This window comes from Saccopteryx bilineata, chromosome 7 (genome assembly GCF_036850765.1).
Source record: "Saccopteryx bilineata isolate mSacBil1 chromosome 7, mSacBil1_pri_phased_curated, whole genome shotgun sequence".
Taxonomy (NCBI): domain Eukaryota; kingdom Metazoa; phylum Chordata; class Mammalia; order Chiroptera; family Emballonuridae; genus Saccopteryx; species Saccopteryx bilineata.
In genome coordinates this window covers 35,190,781-35,209,017 of record NC_089496.1, presented here as the reverse complement: position 1 = coordinate 35,209,017, position 18,237 = coordinate 35,190,781, and the positions used below count along the sequence as shown (strand labels likewise).

At 34.3% G+C, this 18,237-nt stretch overlaps 1 protein-coding gene across 1 annotated transcript in view; it reads left to right on the top strand.

The window, feature by feature from the left end:
* Positions 1-18,237, top strand: part of AGMO (alkylglycerol monooxygenase) — a 319,390-nt gene that overhangs the window by 161,116 nt on the left and 140,037 nt on the right. Inside the window, exons 11-12 of the mRNA XM_066239850.1 lie at positions 6,603-6,685; positions 12,665-12,770. Coding sequence (XP_066095947.1) covers positions 6,603-6,685; positions 12,665-12,770 — 189 coding nt within the window. The remainder of the gene's footprint in view (positions 1-6,602; positions 6,686-12,664; positions 12,771-18,237) is intronic.

Below are 18,237 nucleotides of genomic sequence, written 5' to 3'. Positions count from 1 at the left end.
GACATACTCAAAGCAGTTTGAATATTTTAACGGAGTCTTATAATAAAATGTGTAACAAAGTTACTGCGAATGTGTGTTAACACAAATTATTTGATGATACATTTCAAGTTAATGAGGCATCTGAGAGTATCCAATATAAATTTGGAAACTGATTTTTATAGTTTAAATTACTCTGCACTCCACAAAACATTATGGGCACTGAAATTTTGTAACGGATGTTTTCATGTTGACCTGTTTTAACAGACCTTTGGTAAAAAAAAAAAAAAAATCAGTGTATTTAGTTGTACTCTCCTAAAAGAATGTCACTTGCACAAATTCAATCGAGTTTAGGTCCTAGATGCAACCTCTCAAATCCATATCCTCTGTGTACTGTATTCTTCCAGTGCAGCCCATTGGGATTCCATTTAATTTCCTAAAGTTTTTAGGTGGTAACCGCAGTAATGTGAAAAAAATGAAATGTGAGCCAAAATGCGCATCAATGATGACTTAAAGCCACAAAATGAATGTAATAAATGTGTCGTAAAGAAAGGATATTAGAAAAAATTGCTTTACTAATAAGCATAGACTCCAGGAATTTAGACAAGTGATCATCGTGAGTGCAAATGAAAACTATAATTTTCCCCTATATTGAAATATAATCAAGTAGGAAAGTGCACATTAGAAGTGTCATATACATCAAATAATGAACTATTAATTGTGAAATTAAATATATCTTCATACTATTACTACTGTCCCCAAATATGTTCAGTATCAGGCAGCTTCCTTTAACAGTTCTCATCCAATAACAATCAACTCTAAAATGCTTTATAACAGGGGTCCCCAAACTACGGCCCGCAGGCCACATGCGGCCCCCTGAGACCATTTATCCGGCCCCCGCTGCACTTCCGGAAGGGGCACCTCTTTCATTGGTGGTCAGTGAGAGGAGCATAGTTCCCATTGAAATACTGGTCAGTTGGTTGATTTAAATTTACTTGTTCTTTATTTTAAATATTGTATTTGTTCCCATTTTGTTTTGTTTTTTTTACTTTAAAATAAGATCTGTGCAGTGTGCATAGGGATTTGTTCATAGTTTTTTTTATAGTCTGGCCCTCCAATGGTCTGAGGGACAGTGAACTGGCACCCTGTGTAAAAAGTTTGGGGACCCCTGCTTTATAATTTAAGTTATAACCTCATTTTGACTTATTAAAAAATATGTAAGCCTGACCTGTGGTGGCGCAGTGGATAAAGCATCAACCTGGAAAGGCTGAGGTTGCCGGTTCAAAACCCTGGGCTTGCCTGGTCAAGGCACATATGTGAGTTGATGCTTCCTGCTCCTCCCTCCTCTCTCCCTCTCTCTCTCCCCTCTCTATAATGAATAAATAAAATTTTTAAAAAACAAAAAACAAACAAACAACAAAAAATATGTAAAAACTAGATATTTTATTTCAGCGTTGGAAAATCCAAATCTAAATGCACAGTTGCTGGTACTCATATTTCCTTATTAAAGTTAATACAGTACTCATGAAAAGCAAATTTGTCTCTCTGATGCTGTCTTTTAATATCTCTCTTTTCTCTCTCTCTCTTTTTTATTTTTTTATTTTTTTAATGTTTTATTTATTGATTTTTAGAGAGAGAGGAGTGAGAGAGAGAGAGAGAGAGAGAGAGAGAGAGAAGGGGGAGGAGCAGGAAGCATCAACTCCCATATGTGCCTTGACCAGGCAAGCCCAGGGTTTCGAACCGGCAACCTCAGTGTTCCAGGTCGACGCTTTATCCCACTGCGCCATCACAGGGCAGGCTCTCTTTTTTATTTTGGGAATTGGCAGAATGGTATATAGCTTGGGTTTCTACTTGTACTCTCTGAGATGCAGCCTAGAAACTGTCTGAAAGCAGTAAGCTGGGCAATAGCAGAGGTCATGTCATTTAAGACCCCATGTTCCTGGCATTCTCATACTTATTGAATTGTATCCGATATCTTGAGTAGTTGTTTCAAATATATTGTTGTGTTCTGGTTCTTCTTCTCTTTTTTATTATTTATTTTTTTCATGTAGGAGTATAAACCAGCCCTTGCTTCTCTATTTTATTGGTTGCACTATTTTTTTAATTATTATTATTGATTTAAGCAAGAGAGGAAAGGAGACAGAGACGGGAACATAGATCCGCTCCTGTATGTGCCCTACCAGAGATCAAACCATTAACCCGTGTGCTTCGGGACAGTGCTCCAACCAACTGAGCTATCCGTCCAGGGTGCACATTTATTTTTTAATAGACTGTAATCATAGTTTAAAATATGATTGTCACATGACTATTCTTCGAGTATTTGGTTGAAGTTTTTAAAATGTATATTCTTGCTTTTATTTCTTACAAAATTTCATAGAAATGCAAGAATCCCATATCAGTTCAGTGCTTCTGAATATTCATTATACATTTTAGCTGATATATTTGCACCTGTGATATATTTATTTTGTTTCCTTCTTGTTTAAATTCTAAAAAAGTGTTCATATCATATTTATTTTTGTATGTTTCAATAGTAACTAACCAGAGAGTTTTGAAAAATGAGGAAAAAAAAAGAGTATAGTCAATCTGACAAAATCTGTAAAGAACAATATCTTTTTTCAAGATAGATTATTGAGATCCACATGGAATTACAAATATCATTGTGGTATCACCTAGGGTTCTGTTCTGGTTCTTTTCTATCTTGTAATACTAGGAAGTGTCTTCAAACATTCGATTTCAGCATGACTAACCCAGCAGCCCCAGACATCTGGAAGGTGGAGCCGTCAGTCGGAGTCATAGGGATCACAGCCCAGCGGGTGTCCCAGTGAACTCCATCTGCTGCCTCCTCACCGGAGGTTATGGAGGTTTAAGAATTAGATGATTCTGGTCTCATTTTAAAGATGTTGGGAAGCTGAGCATTTTGAATCAAAATGATGACTTTAGTAGTCCTTCTCAGACACCTTTCAGGCAAACTTCTAAAAATGCCCCACGTTGCTATATTATTCCAATCCAGACTTCCCCCCCCCAACATCCTTAGAATAAAATCATTAAAATTTTTTATCAAATCATTTGTGACAATACACAAAGTTCAATAAGAATAATTTTTATATAAAAGATATGATTGTTTTAGGACATAGTTTATGGGAATGACAGTTCCTGTTGTGAAATTTATCACGTTCAATAAATAATAAAAGTAGTTATGTTGACTGCCAGAGTCTTTCCATAGAATGGTAAAAGGGTGAAAAATTCGTAAATTAGACTAGATTGCAGGGGGCTACCGTATTTCCCCATGTATAAGACAGTCCTGTGTATAAGACATACCTTAATTTGGGGCTCAAAATTTGAAAAAAAATGTATTACATAGAGTTATTAAACTCAAGTTTCATTCATCATAAAATTCATACAACTCCTCATCACTGTCAAATGCAAGTAAAAAAATTCTACAACCACTGTATAAGACACACCCAGTTTTTATACCCAAATTTTTTGAAAAACTGTGAGTCTTATATATGGGGAAATATGCTAAAATGATAACTGGGTGTGTTATATATGTGTGAGCATTTTAATCTAGGACTCTGTGCTTTATTCTAATGGAGATTTGAAGTTCCTGGAGGGTTTAGAGCATCAGAGTGATATGATATGACAGTTTTAAAGGGATAACTCTGGCTATGTGACAGGGGTGAAAGGCCATGTTAGGTGAACACATAATATTAGAAGTGGAGATCATAGTTAGAAGGGCATTTTAATCATGGCAGAGATACCGTTGGAGTGAAACAGGGTACTAGTCATACTGTTTAAAATGTATCTTTACTCTGAATATAATTCTAATGTAAAATATCAAATACAAAGATAAACGGTGACATTTGTCTTTGATGTATTAGAAGAAGAGAAAAAGTCAGGGAGACTAAGAGTCAGGTGTGAGCCACAGGTTGTTGTCTTGAGTGATGGAGAAACTGGAGATGGCATTCCTAAAATGGAGAAAACAGGAGAAGGTGACGTGTGGATGAGGAAGTTCACACAGGGTTGTAGACAAAGTAAGTTTCAGATGCCTATTAACCAAATAGAGGTATTGACGAGGCAGCTGGCATGATATTGGTATGGTTTTCACTCTGACTTCTGCAGCCAGGTAGTAATTTGTAGAAAGAGGTGTTCCTTTTTTTTTATTCCCTTTGTTCAGGAATCACAAATTCTCTAACCAAAACAGAAAATGCATTTCTTCCTGTCTGAGAATTTCTTGTGATATTTGTAATAGCTAATGAACCTTTTCTCTGTGCTTTTTATCTTATTGTAATTAATTAAGATTAATATAAGTGCCATTTGGAAAATTGAGATAACCTGAACATAGCAATAATGATTATCATTGTGACCATTAATACCAAGCACTATTCTAAGTACTTTATTGTAGTCCTTGCCAAACTCCCATTTTATTTCAAATGTACAAAATATATATATAAATTTTCCCATCTTTATGTGACTGAAAGGTTCACATTATTCAAAACTCTATATTCTTATGAAGCATTTAAAAGCATGCTTTAGTTTTGGGGTACATTTCATTTCTCCCTTCCATATGAATTTTCTCCTAAAAAATAAAGATGAGGAAATAATGGTAAAAACAGCATTTTTCTTTAATGACAAAATGTTTCCCTTAAGCAAACATTAATCTACTCAAGCACACTGATTTCTTCTACCATCAAGAAAATATTTTTTTGGTACTCTTTGCTTTCCTGTCCCAGGGCAGTCACTGCTGAATTCCATGTATCCAAATAGAAGTTTCCTGCTCTCCACTAAATCATCTGATATCCACTCTCTCCCCACCCTGTGTCTGATACCAACACTGTCCCCACGTTTCTAAACATTCTGACATTTTTGTTGTTGTTGTTGCTCCTATTTTTGACCACCCAGCAATATTTTTCTACTCAACTATTACTTTGGATGGTTTAAAATCTCTTGGCAATTCTAGGTGCTATCCCAGGCATATGGATAAAAGAGGTGTTAGAAATTGGTGAAGAGAAATAGGGCTGATTTATACCATGGTATGGAGCTTGGATGTCAGATGTGAACAGTAATTACAGCTGGTGGCTTTTGCCTGTTTACAGATGCAATTTAGTTGTAGGTACGTATTTGAGCTAATAATGAGTTGAAATTTCCTCTAGTTATTTCAGGAAAAAAGAAAAAAGAATGAAAATGTTTGTGTAATATTTTTATCACTATTTTAGCCAATCTGTTATATTATTAATACATCCCGGTGTTCTCATAAAGATGAAACAAACACCATCAATAAATAGGAAAATTAACTAGGGGCTGTGTATCCAACTCTTTTGCTTTTTCTGATCCCACTCACAATCTAGAGCAGTGTTCATCCAGCCCTAAGCATTAGCTATGTAACTATAATCTAGATCTCAGCCCCTGTTCCCTTTAAGTGTGTTGCTGAGGAGTGTTGTACCATTCGCATACTTCGATCCAAAAGGTGTCAGGAAGGTCTAGTTTGAATTTCATGGCATCATTTATTTCTGGGTGATGATGGAAAAATTACCAAATCCTTTGAGTCCCAGTTATTTTTTCAGATATGAGGTAGATATACTGAAAAAGTTTGTTGGAACTATAGAAAGGGTTACAGTGCATGAAACACATACCATAGAAACTATAAAGTACTGAGTCTTCAATAAACACTATTATTATTATTATTATTATTTATTTATTTATTTTTTTTTTTTACAGAGGCAGAGATAGACAGGGACAGACAGACAGGAATGGAGAGAGATGAGAAGCATCAATCATCAGTTTCTCTTTGCGCGTTGCGACTTCTTAGTTGTTCATTGATTGCTTTCTCACATGTGCCTTGACCGTGGGCCTTCAGCAGACCAAGTAACCCCATGCTGGAGCCAGCGACCTTGGGTCCAAGCTGGTGAGCTCTTTGCTCATGCCAGATGAGCCCGCACTCAAGCTGGCAACCTCGGGGTCTCGAACCTGGGTCCTTCCGCATCCCAGTCCGATGCTCTATCCACTGCGCCACCACCTGGTCAGGCTATTATTATTTTTGAGATATGAAAAAAATTAATTTATAATTATGGCAAAACTGTTTTTACTATAACTCAAAAGATAATGTCTTTGACATTACATGTAAATATATAGATTTCATCAAATACGAGTGTGAGTGTGCATGTGAAACTGCTTTTATATGTGTTTTACTCATAAACTGATTCTCCTTTAAATATTTTCTGTATGAAAGACAGCTTTATGTTTAAAACAATAAAGAATTGGTCATTTAAAAAATAGCTATCAGAATGTAGTGTTTATTCACAAAAATCTAAGTGATTTTTCCATACATGTGGGCATAGGTACCTCAAAGAATTATACAAGTCAAATTTAAAGGGGAATTTTTAGAAAAAAGCGCTAAGTAAAATATCATTCAACTGTTTAATTCATTCTCCAAGGATCCAATGAGATAAATAAGTGACGTGAGGAAAGCCAAAATGTCCTCTTTCTGAAAATGTCAACCTCTTTGAAAAATGTCAGTGACAAGTGGTGTAACATAAAATACAATTTGGGGCTGTTTTCCATATCAGCTTTAAATTCTAATGCACCTTCTCACTCTTCAAAATCTGGTGGTCTGTGTGTTTGTTTGACAGGCACTGACGCAGGCCACTCTCCTTCTGAGGGTTTGCTTCATTATTCTGACCTTGACCTCCATTGGATTTCTTCTGGATCAAAGGCAAGATGTGAACTTCTTTCCTTTTATATAAATTTTAATGTAGTTTTTAAAATTATATGTGAAACTTCGATATTCGCCAAACATTTGTGATTGAAAAAATAAAGTTGAAACTACAATTTCACACCTTTATTTTAAATGAAACAGAGTAGCAGTTTATCTGCTTTTATATCCAGGGTACATTTTAAATCTAAGCCTTTTAAATGCAAGAATTTTCAAGTTTATTAAAGAAAACCTATAAATATAATGATTAATCTGGCAAAACATAGACCATAACTCTCCATAGTTAAACTATAAAACGTATTTCAGTATTTTTCTTTGCCATTGAATAGTTCATAATGTGTGTCTAAATGTGTGTATATTTAAAGTTTATGTGCTTTACCCCTTACACAGTCTTTTATTTAAGAAATCTTATTTTTAACACTACCCTGCCCAGAAAATATATTTGCTTGAACAATTTTAAATTGCTCTTTTGGCATCAGGTATATTTAAAAATACTTATTCATTATTGTTTGGTATTTATCAATCATTAATATTAATACTAATACCAACATTTATGCAATTAATATGTATGATGGAATATGTTATTAATACTTACAATAATCAGAGATAATAATTGTTATTAAGTCCATTTTACAGATTAAGAAAGTCACACCAAGTCGGCCCAGCATGTGGATATCCTAGGTTCGATTCCCGCCCAGGACACACAGAAGTGCCCATCTGCTTCTCCACCCCTCCCCCTCTCCTTCCTCTCTATCTCTCTCTTCCCCTCCCGCAGCCAAGGCTCCATTGGAGCAAAGTTGGCCCAGGCCCTGAGACGGATGGCTTCATGGCCTCCACTTCAGGCACTAGAATGGCACCAGTTGCAACAGAGCAACAGCCCAGATGGGCAGAGCATCATTCCCTAGTGGGCATGCTAGGTGGATCCTGGTCAGGCGCATGCAGGAGTCTGGCTCTCTGCCTCCCCGCTTCTCACTTCAAAAAATACAAAGGGAAAAAAAAAAGACCAACAAACAGTAAAAGATAAAACAGATCACAAACCCAATCCATGTGACCCAAATTATAGAATTTATATATTTTGTAACTTTGTGAAAAACTGCAGAAAAGCTCAGTTATTTATTATTATTATGTTTTGCATTGATTTGAGAGAAGAAAGAGAGTGATAGAGAAAATCATCAAGTTGTTGTTCCACTTACTTGTCCCATTTAGTTGTGTACTCATTGATTACTTCTTCTACATGCCCTGAACAGGGGTTGAACCCTTGGCATCTGGCATGCAGGGCTGACACTTTATCCTCTGAGCTACCAGTCAGGACACACTCAGTCATTTGTGAAACATTATCATTGTTGTACTATTATTGTTTTTCAGGTAGGTAACCAATCATCATTACTTTCAGTAAATGTTAAACATTCAAGTTCAGTAAATCGACATTTAACTTATATTGAATGTGCAACACATTCACAAGGTCAACTTAATGGATGTTCTGGAATAGCAAAGGATTCTGGAGTTTCATTAAGATCCAGCTCCAAATGAACCTTCTAGTTAATGATATTGTTTAGGATAATCTTTTCCTATAAAGCTTCAGTCAAGAAAAAAATAAAAAACCAAAATGAAACAAAACAAACAAAACGATGCAGCTGGAACATTTCAGACAGCCATATGTAAACAATGTATAGAATTTTAAACCTGTTTCCTTCAGTATTTCTAAAATGGTGTTTATTTTATCATTCATTTTGTTTGGCTCTCTATCCTTGCTTTTCTATACTGAAAATACATACTGAGCAATAAACTGAGAAAATGGAAAAATGAGTCTCATGTGCACCTGAAATAATGACCCAGATCCAAAGAATCAGAATCACATATTAAATATCACAATTTCATTATTTGCATACATTTAATACAATTAACAACCAGCCAACAGCAATAATGTCATTTTATATTTTATGAAGATTTATTTTGTCTCCATGGATATAGATAATACACCAAATAAGAAAGCTATCCATTTTATCACAATAATATCCAAATATGGCCTAACTTGTAGTGACTCAGTGGATAAAGCATTGACTTAGAATGCTGAGGTTGCCAGTTTAAAACCCAGGGCTTGTTGGGTCAAGGCACATATCAAAGTTGATGCTTCCTGCTCCTCTCTGCCTCTCGCTCGCTCTCTCTCCTTCCCCTCTCTAAAATGAATAAATAAAATCTTTAAAAAATAATAGCCAAATATTCTTATTTGATTTAATTACCTTGAAGTATAAATCACCTTTAGTCTTACTCAGGAACTCTTACTGAGATACACGGGCCATTAGCAAATTTGTTTTTGGGCAAATTTTCAGAGAGTGTACTTACATAAACCTACATGGTTAATTCTGTTACTGTAATTTTATGTGCTACGTTTTTATATGACTGGCAGCATAGTGAGTTTATTGACTCCAGCATCAGTGTGGACATGTGACTGATTAATTGTGTAAACATCGAGAGCTGGCTTTCCTTGTTTTATCAGAATCCTTAAGTGAATGACTTAAGGATTGATTGCTGAGGCACGCACTTCAAGGAAGGACATCTGGAGTAGTCACCTGGTCTACCACATCCTACTAGATAAAAGAGCCAGGTTCCGGCCCCTACTGAGTCTCCTTTGTTTCAGAGATCCTGGTTAATTTCAATAACTGACCATTTGACTACTTGTTTTTTTTCCGCTTCCCACACTTTAAATTTACCTAAAAGAGTGAGCCCACTAAACCCTAGGCCCCCACCCTGGACCCCAATAAAAGCAGAAGAACCCCAAGCTATATTTCTCTCTCTCTCTCCCTTTCTCCCTCAGTTGTGTTTGTATCCTGTGTCTATCTCTTTATCTCTCTGCCCAAGACATCCTTGTGTGCCTTGTACACTCCAGTGCCCATATATAAGTCCAAGGTTCCTACTGATTATTGCCGAGTGGTGTGTTGCAATGTAGTAAGATATATGAGAGTCCCTTCTGTTGCAACATTGATTTAGAAAGGGGAGATGTCAGTTAGAAGCTCACCAAGGGCAGGTGGGTACCCCCCAGACATTTCTAGCCAATCACTTTACTATTGATAGACTAAGACCAGCACAAAACAGTAGTGCATTGTACTAAAACTTACATGGGCTAACACTCACTAGGCAAGAAGAATTTTTCAGCTCCATTATAATATTATGGTATCACCATCCTACATGTTGACCAAAATTTCATTTGTGACATGTGACTAAATAAGCAATAACATCAACTATATCAGTGGGGATAGGGAGGATGTATTTGGTGGGACACTTGATTCTGTGTAAACACAATACATTTAAATCAATTAAAAATGAGTATAAAATCTCTTAAAAAGACACTATGCTATTAAAATAGTGTGAAAAATAAATAACTAAATGAATAAAGAGAGTACTATCTTCATAGATTGGAATGCTCAGTATCATAAAGATTATAATATTACCAAATTGACTTATATATTCAATGCAATATGAACTAAAATTGTGAAAGTTTCTTCATAGAATTTGACTAGCTCTTTCGAAAATATATGTCGATAGCCCAATAATAGCCAACACAGTCATGAGGTTAAAAAAATGGCAGGCCTTGAATAACTTGCTATCAAGATTTATTATAAAACTACAGTAATTAGACATGTTTTATTGGCACAAAGATTAGAACAGAAAACCTAGAAAGAGATCTATGCTTATATTTAGACTTGATTTGTGACAAAGTTTTCCCTGCAGAGCTGTGGGGAACGACTGCCTTTTCAATAAATGGCCTTAGAAAAATTGGGTTTCCACATAGGAATAAGAAAAATAAACTTGACAAATATTTCACACCATAAAAATTAGTTCTGGGGTCAGGGGATTATAGATTGAAAGTGAGAAGAAAGCCAATACAGATTCCAGCAGAGAACCTAGTAATGTATCTCTGTAACCTTGGAGCATATAAAAATAAAAGTGGCACACAAAAACTTTTAATTATAAAGATAAATTGATGAATTAGAGTATACTAATATTAAGAAAGTCAGTTTTTCTCAAATTATCTCTCATTAAGACGGTAAAAACTAAATCCAAATAGGAGATGCTACGGGCAAATTTGATAAGTAGCAAAGTCTTTGTGTCCCAAGTGACTAAAATGAGAAGGATTGACTGTTAGAATGCTCACACAGTAGAGAGGGGGTTATATTGTGATACTGTGCTTAAGTTGAAAAACTGTTTGGAATTTTTTTAGCATAAATTTAATATGTTTAGCATATAATCCAGTATTTCAACTCTAGTTATATACTAAATAATACACCTACAGGCATGTAAGGGAATGTACAGACAAGATTGTTCAAAAACAAGTATGGCCAACAATCCAAATGTTCTTCATGAGGTGAATGGATATATGCATATTGAATATCTACACAATGAGATACTACATGGCAGAAAAAGAATCCCTGCTACGTGCAGCATCATAGATCTAGTTCACAGACAACATTGAGTGAAAGATATTAGTTATAATAATGTGCATATATTATAATCCCATTTATAAAAAGTAAAAAAGAGATAAAACTTTAGTTTTAAGCAATATGCTAAGGTGGTAATATATATATTTTTTAAGTGCAAGAAAGCATATGATTGCCAAAAAAAATCAGGGGATTGAATTTATTCCCTAGCTAGTCAGAGGGAAAAAGTAATAGGGAAGTAAGAGTTATTTTTAAGGTAACTGATATTGAGGGGTAATTACATGGTAGCTTATTTGCTGAAAATCACCACATTGCATATTTCTGATTTGTATACTTCTCTCTATGTATAGTTTCATTTCATAAAAGTTTAAAAGGTAAAAAATAAGAAAATTAACAAAAACTATATGTTTTAAAATATTGATAGTAACCTTATTTTGTTTTTTTGATTGACAATTACCCACGTATCATTTTTAAAACTCAGTTATAGTAATGAGTTATAACATTTTTTACAATAGGAAAGCATTCTTAATATTTTTCACAAAAAAAATATGTACTTGAATGCAAACAAATCATAAACTATTATCCTATTTCTGTTGAGTTTAAAATAAATGCATTCTTTTTCTTTGTACTAAAAAGTTATCAATTTTATACTTTTTATTATTTTATTTATTGATTCTACAGAAAGAGGAGAGAGAGGAGAGAGGGAGCAAGATGTATTAACTCATAGTTGTTTCACTTTACTTGTTCTCTGATTGCTTGAGTAAACAAAAGATTTAATTTAAAACATACTACTTTAGATTTTCTTCACTTTTTTCTATACCTCTATACTCTGAAATAAATATAAATGTATTATAATGATATTAATTCAAGAATATTTCAGTTATAAAACTTACCTGCCATAACTATTTTTCTTTTACAAAAATATTTACTTTTTCAATGTTAGTTGAATATTATATAAAGCGAGTTTAAGCAGATTAAGTAGCTATTGTATTAGTATCATTATAAGGCAATCAATAAATGCTTATCTGCATGTGACATTCAACTCTGTTTCAAATACATCAAGACACCTATTTCATATATTTATAGATTTCATATATGCATACATATTCATCACAAAATAATTAACAAAGTTCTATATTTTTGCTGCTTATCGAATTAGGTATAACTGCACATATATCATGTTCCAAGTTTTTCAGAATAAGACGTTATTTTAGAGTAACAGTATCGGTCCTTATAACAAGTCACTTTTTAAATGAATAAAGTGTAAAGGTAATGGTATTGAGTGAGGGAAGTGTCATCTACTTTAAAACCCTAGAATTGTAGTTATCTAATATTTTATTTATTAGTTGAGAATATGCTTCACCCTACCTCATCAATGCTTAAAGGAAGCAAAACATTGATAAAGAACAGATTGTCTCAAGTATATGGAGATACAAGTATTCTTTGAAAATGAAAAGAAATATGTATCACTGTATTCATTATAACATATAAACATGTGAGAAGCATATTTAAAGCTAATTTATGTTAATGACACTTATTGCAGACCTAAGGCAGATGTTCTGGAAACTTCCCGTTGCTTGGTGTTTCTAATGCTGTACAGATTTGGTCATCTGAAGCCTCTCATCCCTTCCCTGTCATTTGCTTTTGAGGTAAGGCATTTCGTTTAGGTGCCTGTAGCAGGATTATACATCTATTGCATATTTATTTCATTCATTTGACAATGTTTTTGCATTTTGTGACTGGTTCTTATGGACAATATTTATGTGTTTCCCTACTTGTTCACATACTAAATATTGTTAATTGTGTGTCACCTTGAGCTAGTTAATAGTGTTGAGCCTCAGCCTTCTGGTCTCTAAAGTGGGATTGATATGACTGATCTCATGCAATTGTTGGATAAATTACATTGCATGCTGTTTATGAAGAAATTGGGCTTCATAGTTGTTTCTCAGCAAGCGGTAGAAGTTATATACAAAGAATTCTGAGCAGAGACTTTGCCATTTGAGATTGGAAGGCCATTTTAAGTTTAGGTACTGAAGAAAATAAATGCCATGTAATGAATCTTTTCTTGAATTTAGTATGGTAGTTTACATTCTCTAGAAGCAAGTGGAGAATATGGTTCTTTATGTTGTTATTGGTGTAAACAAGTGGTAAATGTGCTTACAGAAACATACTGTATTTGGGTTTCTTTGATGATGGAATAGTGGAGGACAGTGGAGCCTGTCAGACTATTAAATATGATGAAAATTAGAGGTGAAATGCTGTTCACTTACTTATATAGTCAGTAAATAATATGATTGAAAATGAGCGGGTAATAAGACTTGAGCTTTGAAACCACATTGCCTGCATTTGATTTCTGCCTCAAAAACTGACTAACTGTGTGTCCTGGGGAAGTTAGTTGATCACTTACATATTCTTAGCTTTGTCTTTCTTATCGGTAAACAAATTAAGTAATAATTGCTATCTAATTATTAAATTAATAATTTATCATTGAATTTTCATGGTTAAAATTGAACAATTCTTCTCTGACCAGAAGTTAATAAAATGCTATGGTAGAGATTGGGTGAGCAAGTATTTGATTAACATTTTTACATGTAAAGCCTTCTTTTCTTACACTTCTTTTTAATGTTAAAAATCTTAAAAATTACAACCTGTTACAAATCCTTATTTCCAAATTGTGAACTTCAAATTTGCATTTCCCTCACAAATTTTTATTTTGTAGAACTTTATGCAACTCTTTGCCATTTATCATAATTTTCATAGAATTTTTCTTTGCCCTACACCAGGAGTATGAAAACCTAATAAATGACCTCAGTAATTTCATTTAATATGAATATAAGCCTGTCTGACTAGGAGTGATTATATTACAAAGACACAATGTTCTCATCATTTCTCTTTGAAGCTATCATAAGACTCAATGCAATTGAAGCCATTAATCTCCTTTCATTTATAAATCAACATTGTCTATATTTGTAACATCAACCATGTGACTCTTCTTTATCTAGAAGATTTGTTGGAGTTTTTCTGTTATGTCGCTTTATTATATAAGTCAAATTTCATAGGTTTGAATGATACCACTTCTTCTAACTACACAAGCATACTGTTGGCTACATTTATAACTTAAAACAGACACACAAGTATACACAGACTAGGTAATCGACTTTAAATTATTTTTTATATACATCGATTATAAAACATCTCTTAGGTGGTTACAATTCTGAGTCAAAAATATAGAGTATAATTTGAATTTGAACCTGTGTCCTGTATGTGAAAGTTTTATTCTTTTTAGAGCAGTGGTCCCCAACCTTTTTTGGGCCACGGACCAGTTTAATATCAGAAAATATTTTCACGGACCGGCCCTTAGGGTGGGACTGATAAATGTATCATGTGACCGAGACAAGTGTCAAGAGTGAGTCTTAGACGGATGTAACAGAGGGAATCTGGTCATTTTTTAAAAATAAAACATCATTCAAACTTAAATATAAGTAAAACAGAAATAATGTAAGTTATGTATTCTTTCTCTGCGGACTGGTACCAAATGACCCACGGACTGGTACCAGTCTGTGGCCCAGGGGTTGGGGACCACTGCTTTAGAGTACATCCACCAGAATAGCTAGGGCGTGGTCCTCTTGCATTTATAAATAGAATGTACTGCTACACAAGTACACAATTATCCATATAGTATGTGCAATGATTTATCCATGCTCTTGTACATTTACCCTTAGGTAGGTCCATCAATGTTTTGAACACCAACTCACATACCTTTTTAGCTTGCTTTTTTCATTCATAAAAATTTGGATAGAAAAATAATCCCTTAATTTGTCCATTAACTCACTTCTCACTCACATACACAGGTTTGTTTTTGTTTTGTTTTGTTTTGAGATGGTTTTGTTTCTGTGCTAGCTCAGGAATAATTTGATCTTTTCTTTCTAAGATGTACCTGCAAAGTTGTGAATGATCAGATTGTCTCAAATAAGTAGCTTTAAAAACATCTAACCTGATGAACCCTTAAAGAGAAGATAGGAAGGGCAAAGATAATTGGCTAGTTTTAATCAGTATCCAGGTATATGATATAATGGGAAACACTTGTTTGCATATGTTTTGATTCTGTGTGTACTTTGTTTTATATAATTTTTTACTGAATGGCAGAGATAGTTTAGGGTTCTGAAAAAGCACTGGTTTTGAAGTCACACATAATCAATGCCATTCCTAGCTCTGCCCATTGCTGTGTGGCCTTGGGCAAGTTATCTAAAATATCCTCAGTTTTTTTAGCTTACTTTTCCCAGAAAAAAAAAGAGTATAAAAACCTTATGGGAATTCTTTTAATATTCGTAGGAGAAAGACAGAGTCTATATAACCTAACATAATATCTTCCATGTAACTAGTATCATTAATAATAATTATATCACTTAATTATACTATATATACACATATACACAGACTACATGGACGGAGACTTGACTTGGGGTGGTGTACACACAATGCAAGATTAGATGATGTATTGTAGAATTGTGCACCTGAGACCTGTATAATTTTATTAACCAATGTTACCCCAATAAATTTAATAAAGATTTAAAAAACAGTAAAATAATGTTTTGAGATAGTGCATTAAAGGCAATGAAAATATAAACCTTAGAATATCTGCTTATTAGTAGCCAAATAATTTGAGTTAATTCCAAATAAACATGCAATGGATTTAAATTTAGACCTCAGAAGAATTCTAAGTTGTGGTTTACAGTTTTCAGTTTAAATCATTGTAGTGGAAGGACATCACTCCTAAATGATAAAGCAACTTGTGTCTGCTGAGGGTGTGCACTAGAGACGGCTAGAATTTGGACAAGTAGAGCAGACAGTGAGAGCAAGTCACGGAAGGGAGAGCACAGTGAAAAGCCAGAAGCAGGGATGACCATGGACTGCCTAACTGATGAGGTGAAATAGTGACCATAGCCCAGTGGGTGGGTCCTAAGAGGAGAACAATAAAAACCCACAGAAGTTAGAACCAACTTGTCATATGCTTTAGGTAGCAGACAGAAACAATTATTCAGTACTTACTGAATGCCTGCTTCAGCAAAAACAGAGCAAGGTCAGGCATATTTTTGCTTGATACTCTGTTCGGATCTCAAAAGACTGCATTTAAGATATTGGCCAGATTATGTTCTCCTTTTTAGTCTCAACTATGGAAAAATCCACTTCCTAACTCACTCAAGTTGTTGATAGAATTCATTTCCTTGCAACTGTAGGACTTTAGGCTCCAGCTCTTTGCTGGCTTTTCATCCCAGAGGTGTCCTACAGGTCCCCATCACATTGGCTTCCTCAACATGACTGTTTATAGTCATCAAGCCAGCAAACAGGGCTTCAGGGATGCTCAGTCACTCTTTTAATGGCTTTCACCTGATTAGGCCAGGCTCATCTTATTTTAGCAAATGAAAATCTACTGACCCCTGTTACTGCTCTGAACATATTTTCTATTATTTCCCTCTTGCTTATTCAGTTTCAGACAAGTGGAGTTTTCTAGGAATATGTTTAGTACACCCTACCTCAGGACATTTGCACTTCATTTAGCCTTTGACTGCTTTTTCCTGGGAATCCACATGGTTTTTGCCCTTATGTCAGGCCTTAACTCAAATACCACCAGCCTTCCCTAGGTACTGTTTCAATACTGTTATTGTTTTATAATTTCGTCTCCTTTATACCTGGGATATTTTTCACCATAGTACTTATCATTATCAAATAAACATATATATATATATATATATATATATATATATATATATTTGCTTCACTTGTCCAAATTCTCCCCATCTCTCGTGCACATCCTCTGCAGACACAAGCTGCTCTACCATTTAGGAGTGATGTGCTTCCATTACAATGATTTAAACTGAAAATTGTAAACCACAAGTTAGAATTCTTCTGAGGTCAAAATTTAAATCCAAAACTTAATGGCATAAAATAACTAATTAGTTTTTGCAATTCTGTAGGGATATTACTGTTGTCATCACCTGAACTCATTGTTTCATATTAAGCTTAGTGGTCAACGGGGCTGGATGGTCACATGGGTTTCCAGCGAGGATGTGTTTGGGCTGTCAGAGGGAACACCTTTCATTTCCTCCACATGACCTCTCAGTTTCCAGGGAGCCAGACCAGGTCTTTGCATAGCAATTTCAGGACCATGACAGCTGAATCTGCAAAGCTTCTTGAAGCATTAGCTCTGGACCTCAAAACAATGTCACTTCTGCCACATTCTACTGATCATAGAGCATCACCAACCCAGCCAGTGGTAAAGAAATGGAGAATAGACTTTATTTCTTGATTGGAAGAGAAGTTAATTCAATTTTAAAAGTGTACATTTGAATTTATGGCCATCTACCACACTTAGGTTTTATATTATATAGGTTTATCTCAGAATAATGATTAGTATACATACCACAGAATATAGACACACATGTCTGAAGCCATCTTAGATGACTGATTTTAACTGTACATCTGTGCATATGATGAATATAAAGAAGAGACTGGACCCAACTTTTTAATGAGGTGTATGCTAACCTGTCGTAAACATATTATGGATTAAAGGGGAACAGAAAACAAACACATACACACTGACTTGTGAATATTCATAATATACAGCCACTGTGACTAATCTAGTTCAGTATTATTCAAACTTCCAATATTTTTATCAATTGCACAATGTTTGTTTATGAGTATGTTTCATTATGTAGTATTTGTTATATACTTAATAATATAAAATATCCTTAAAATATAATGAAATGAAAACTATACATATTACACTGTACAATTAAATATTGAAACTATAATATTACAATACCCGTGAAGTATTATTAAGACTGTGTGTTCTGTTTGCTACCTGTGTGATCCTCCTCTATTTCAAATTCCCACAGTTACCACCAGTCTTTTCCACTTTGAGCTTATCATATCCACGTTTTTTTCTAAACAAATTCTATTTTTTTCATATATACATAAATTTATCACTATGCAATATTTGATTTGGTTTTTTTTCTTAATTTTATGGCAATAAAATGATGTCATACCATATATCGTTTCCTGCTCTTTCTTTAATGTATTGAATGTTTATCTTTTGTGTTGCAAGTAGTTGTAGTT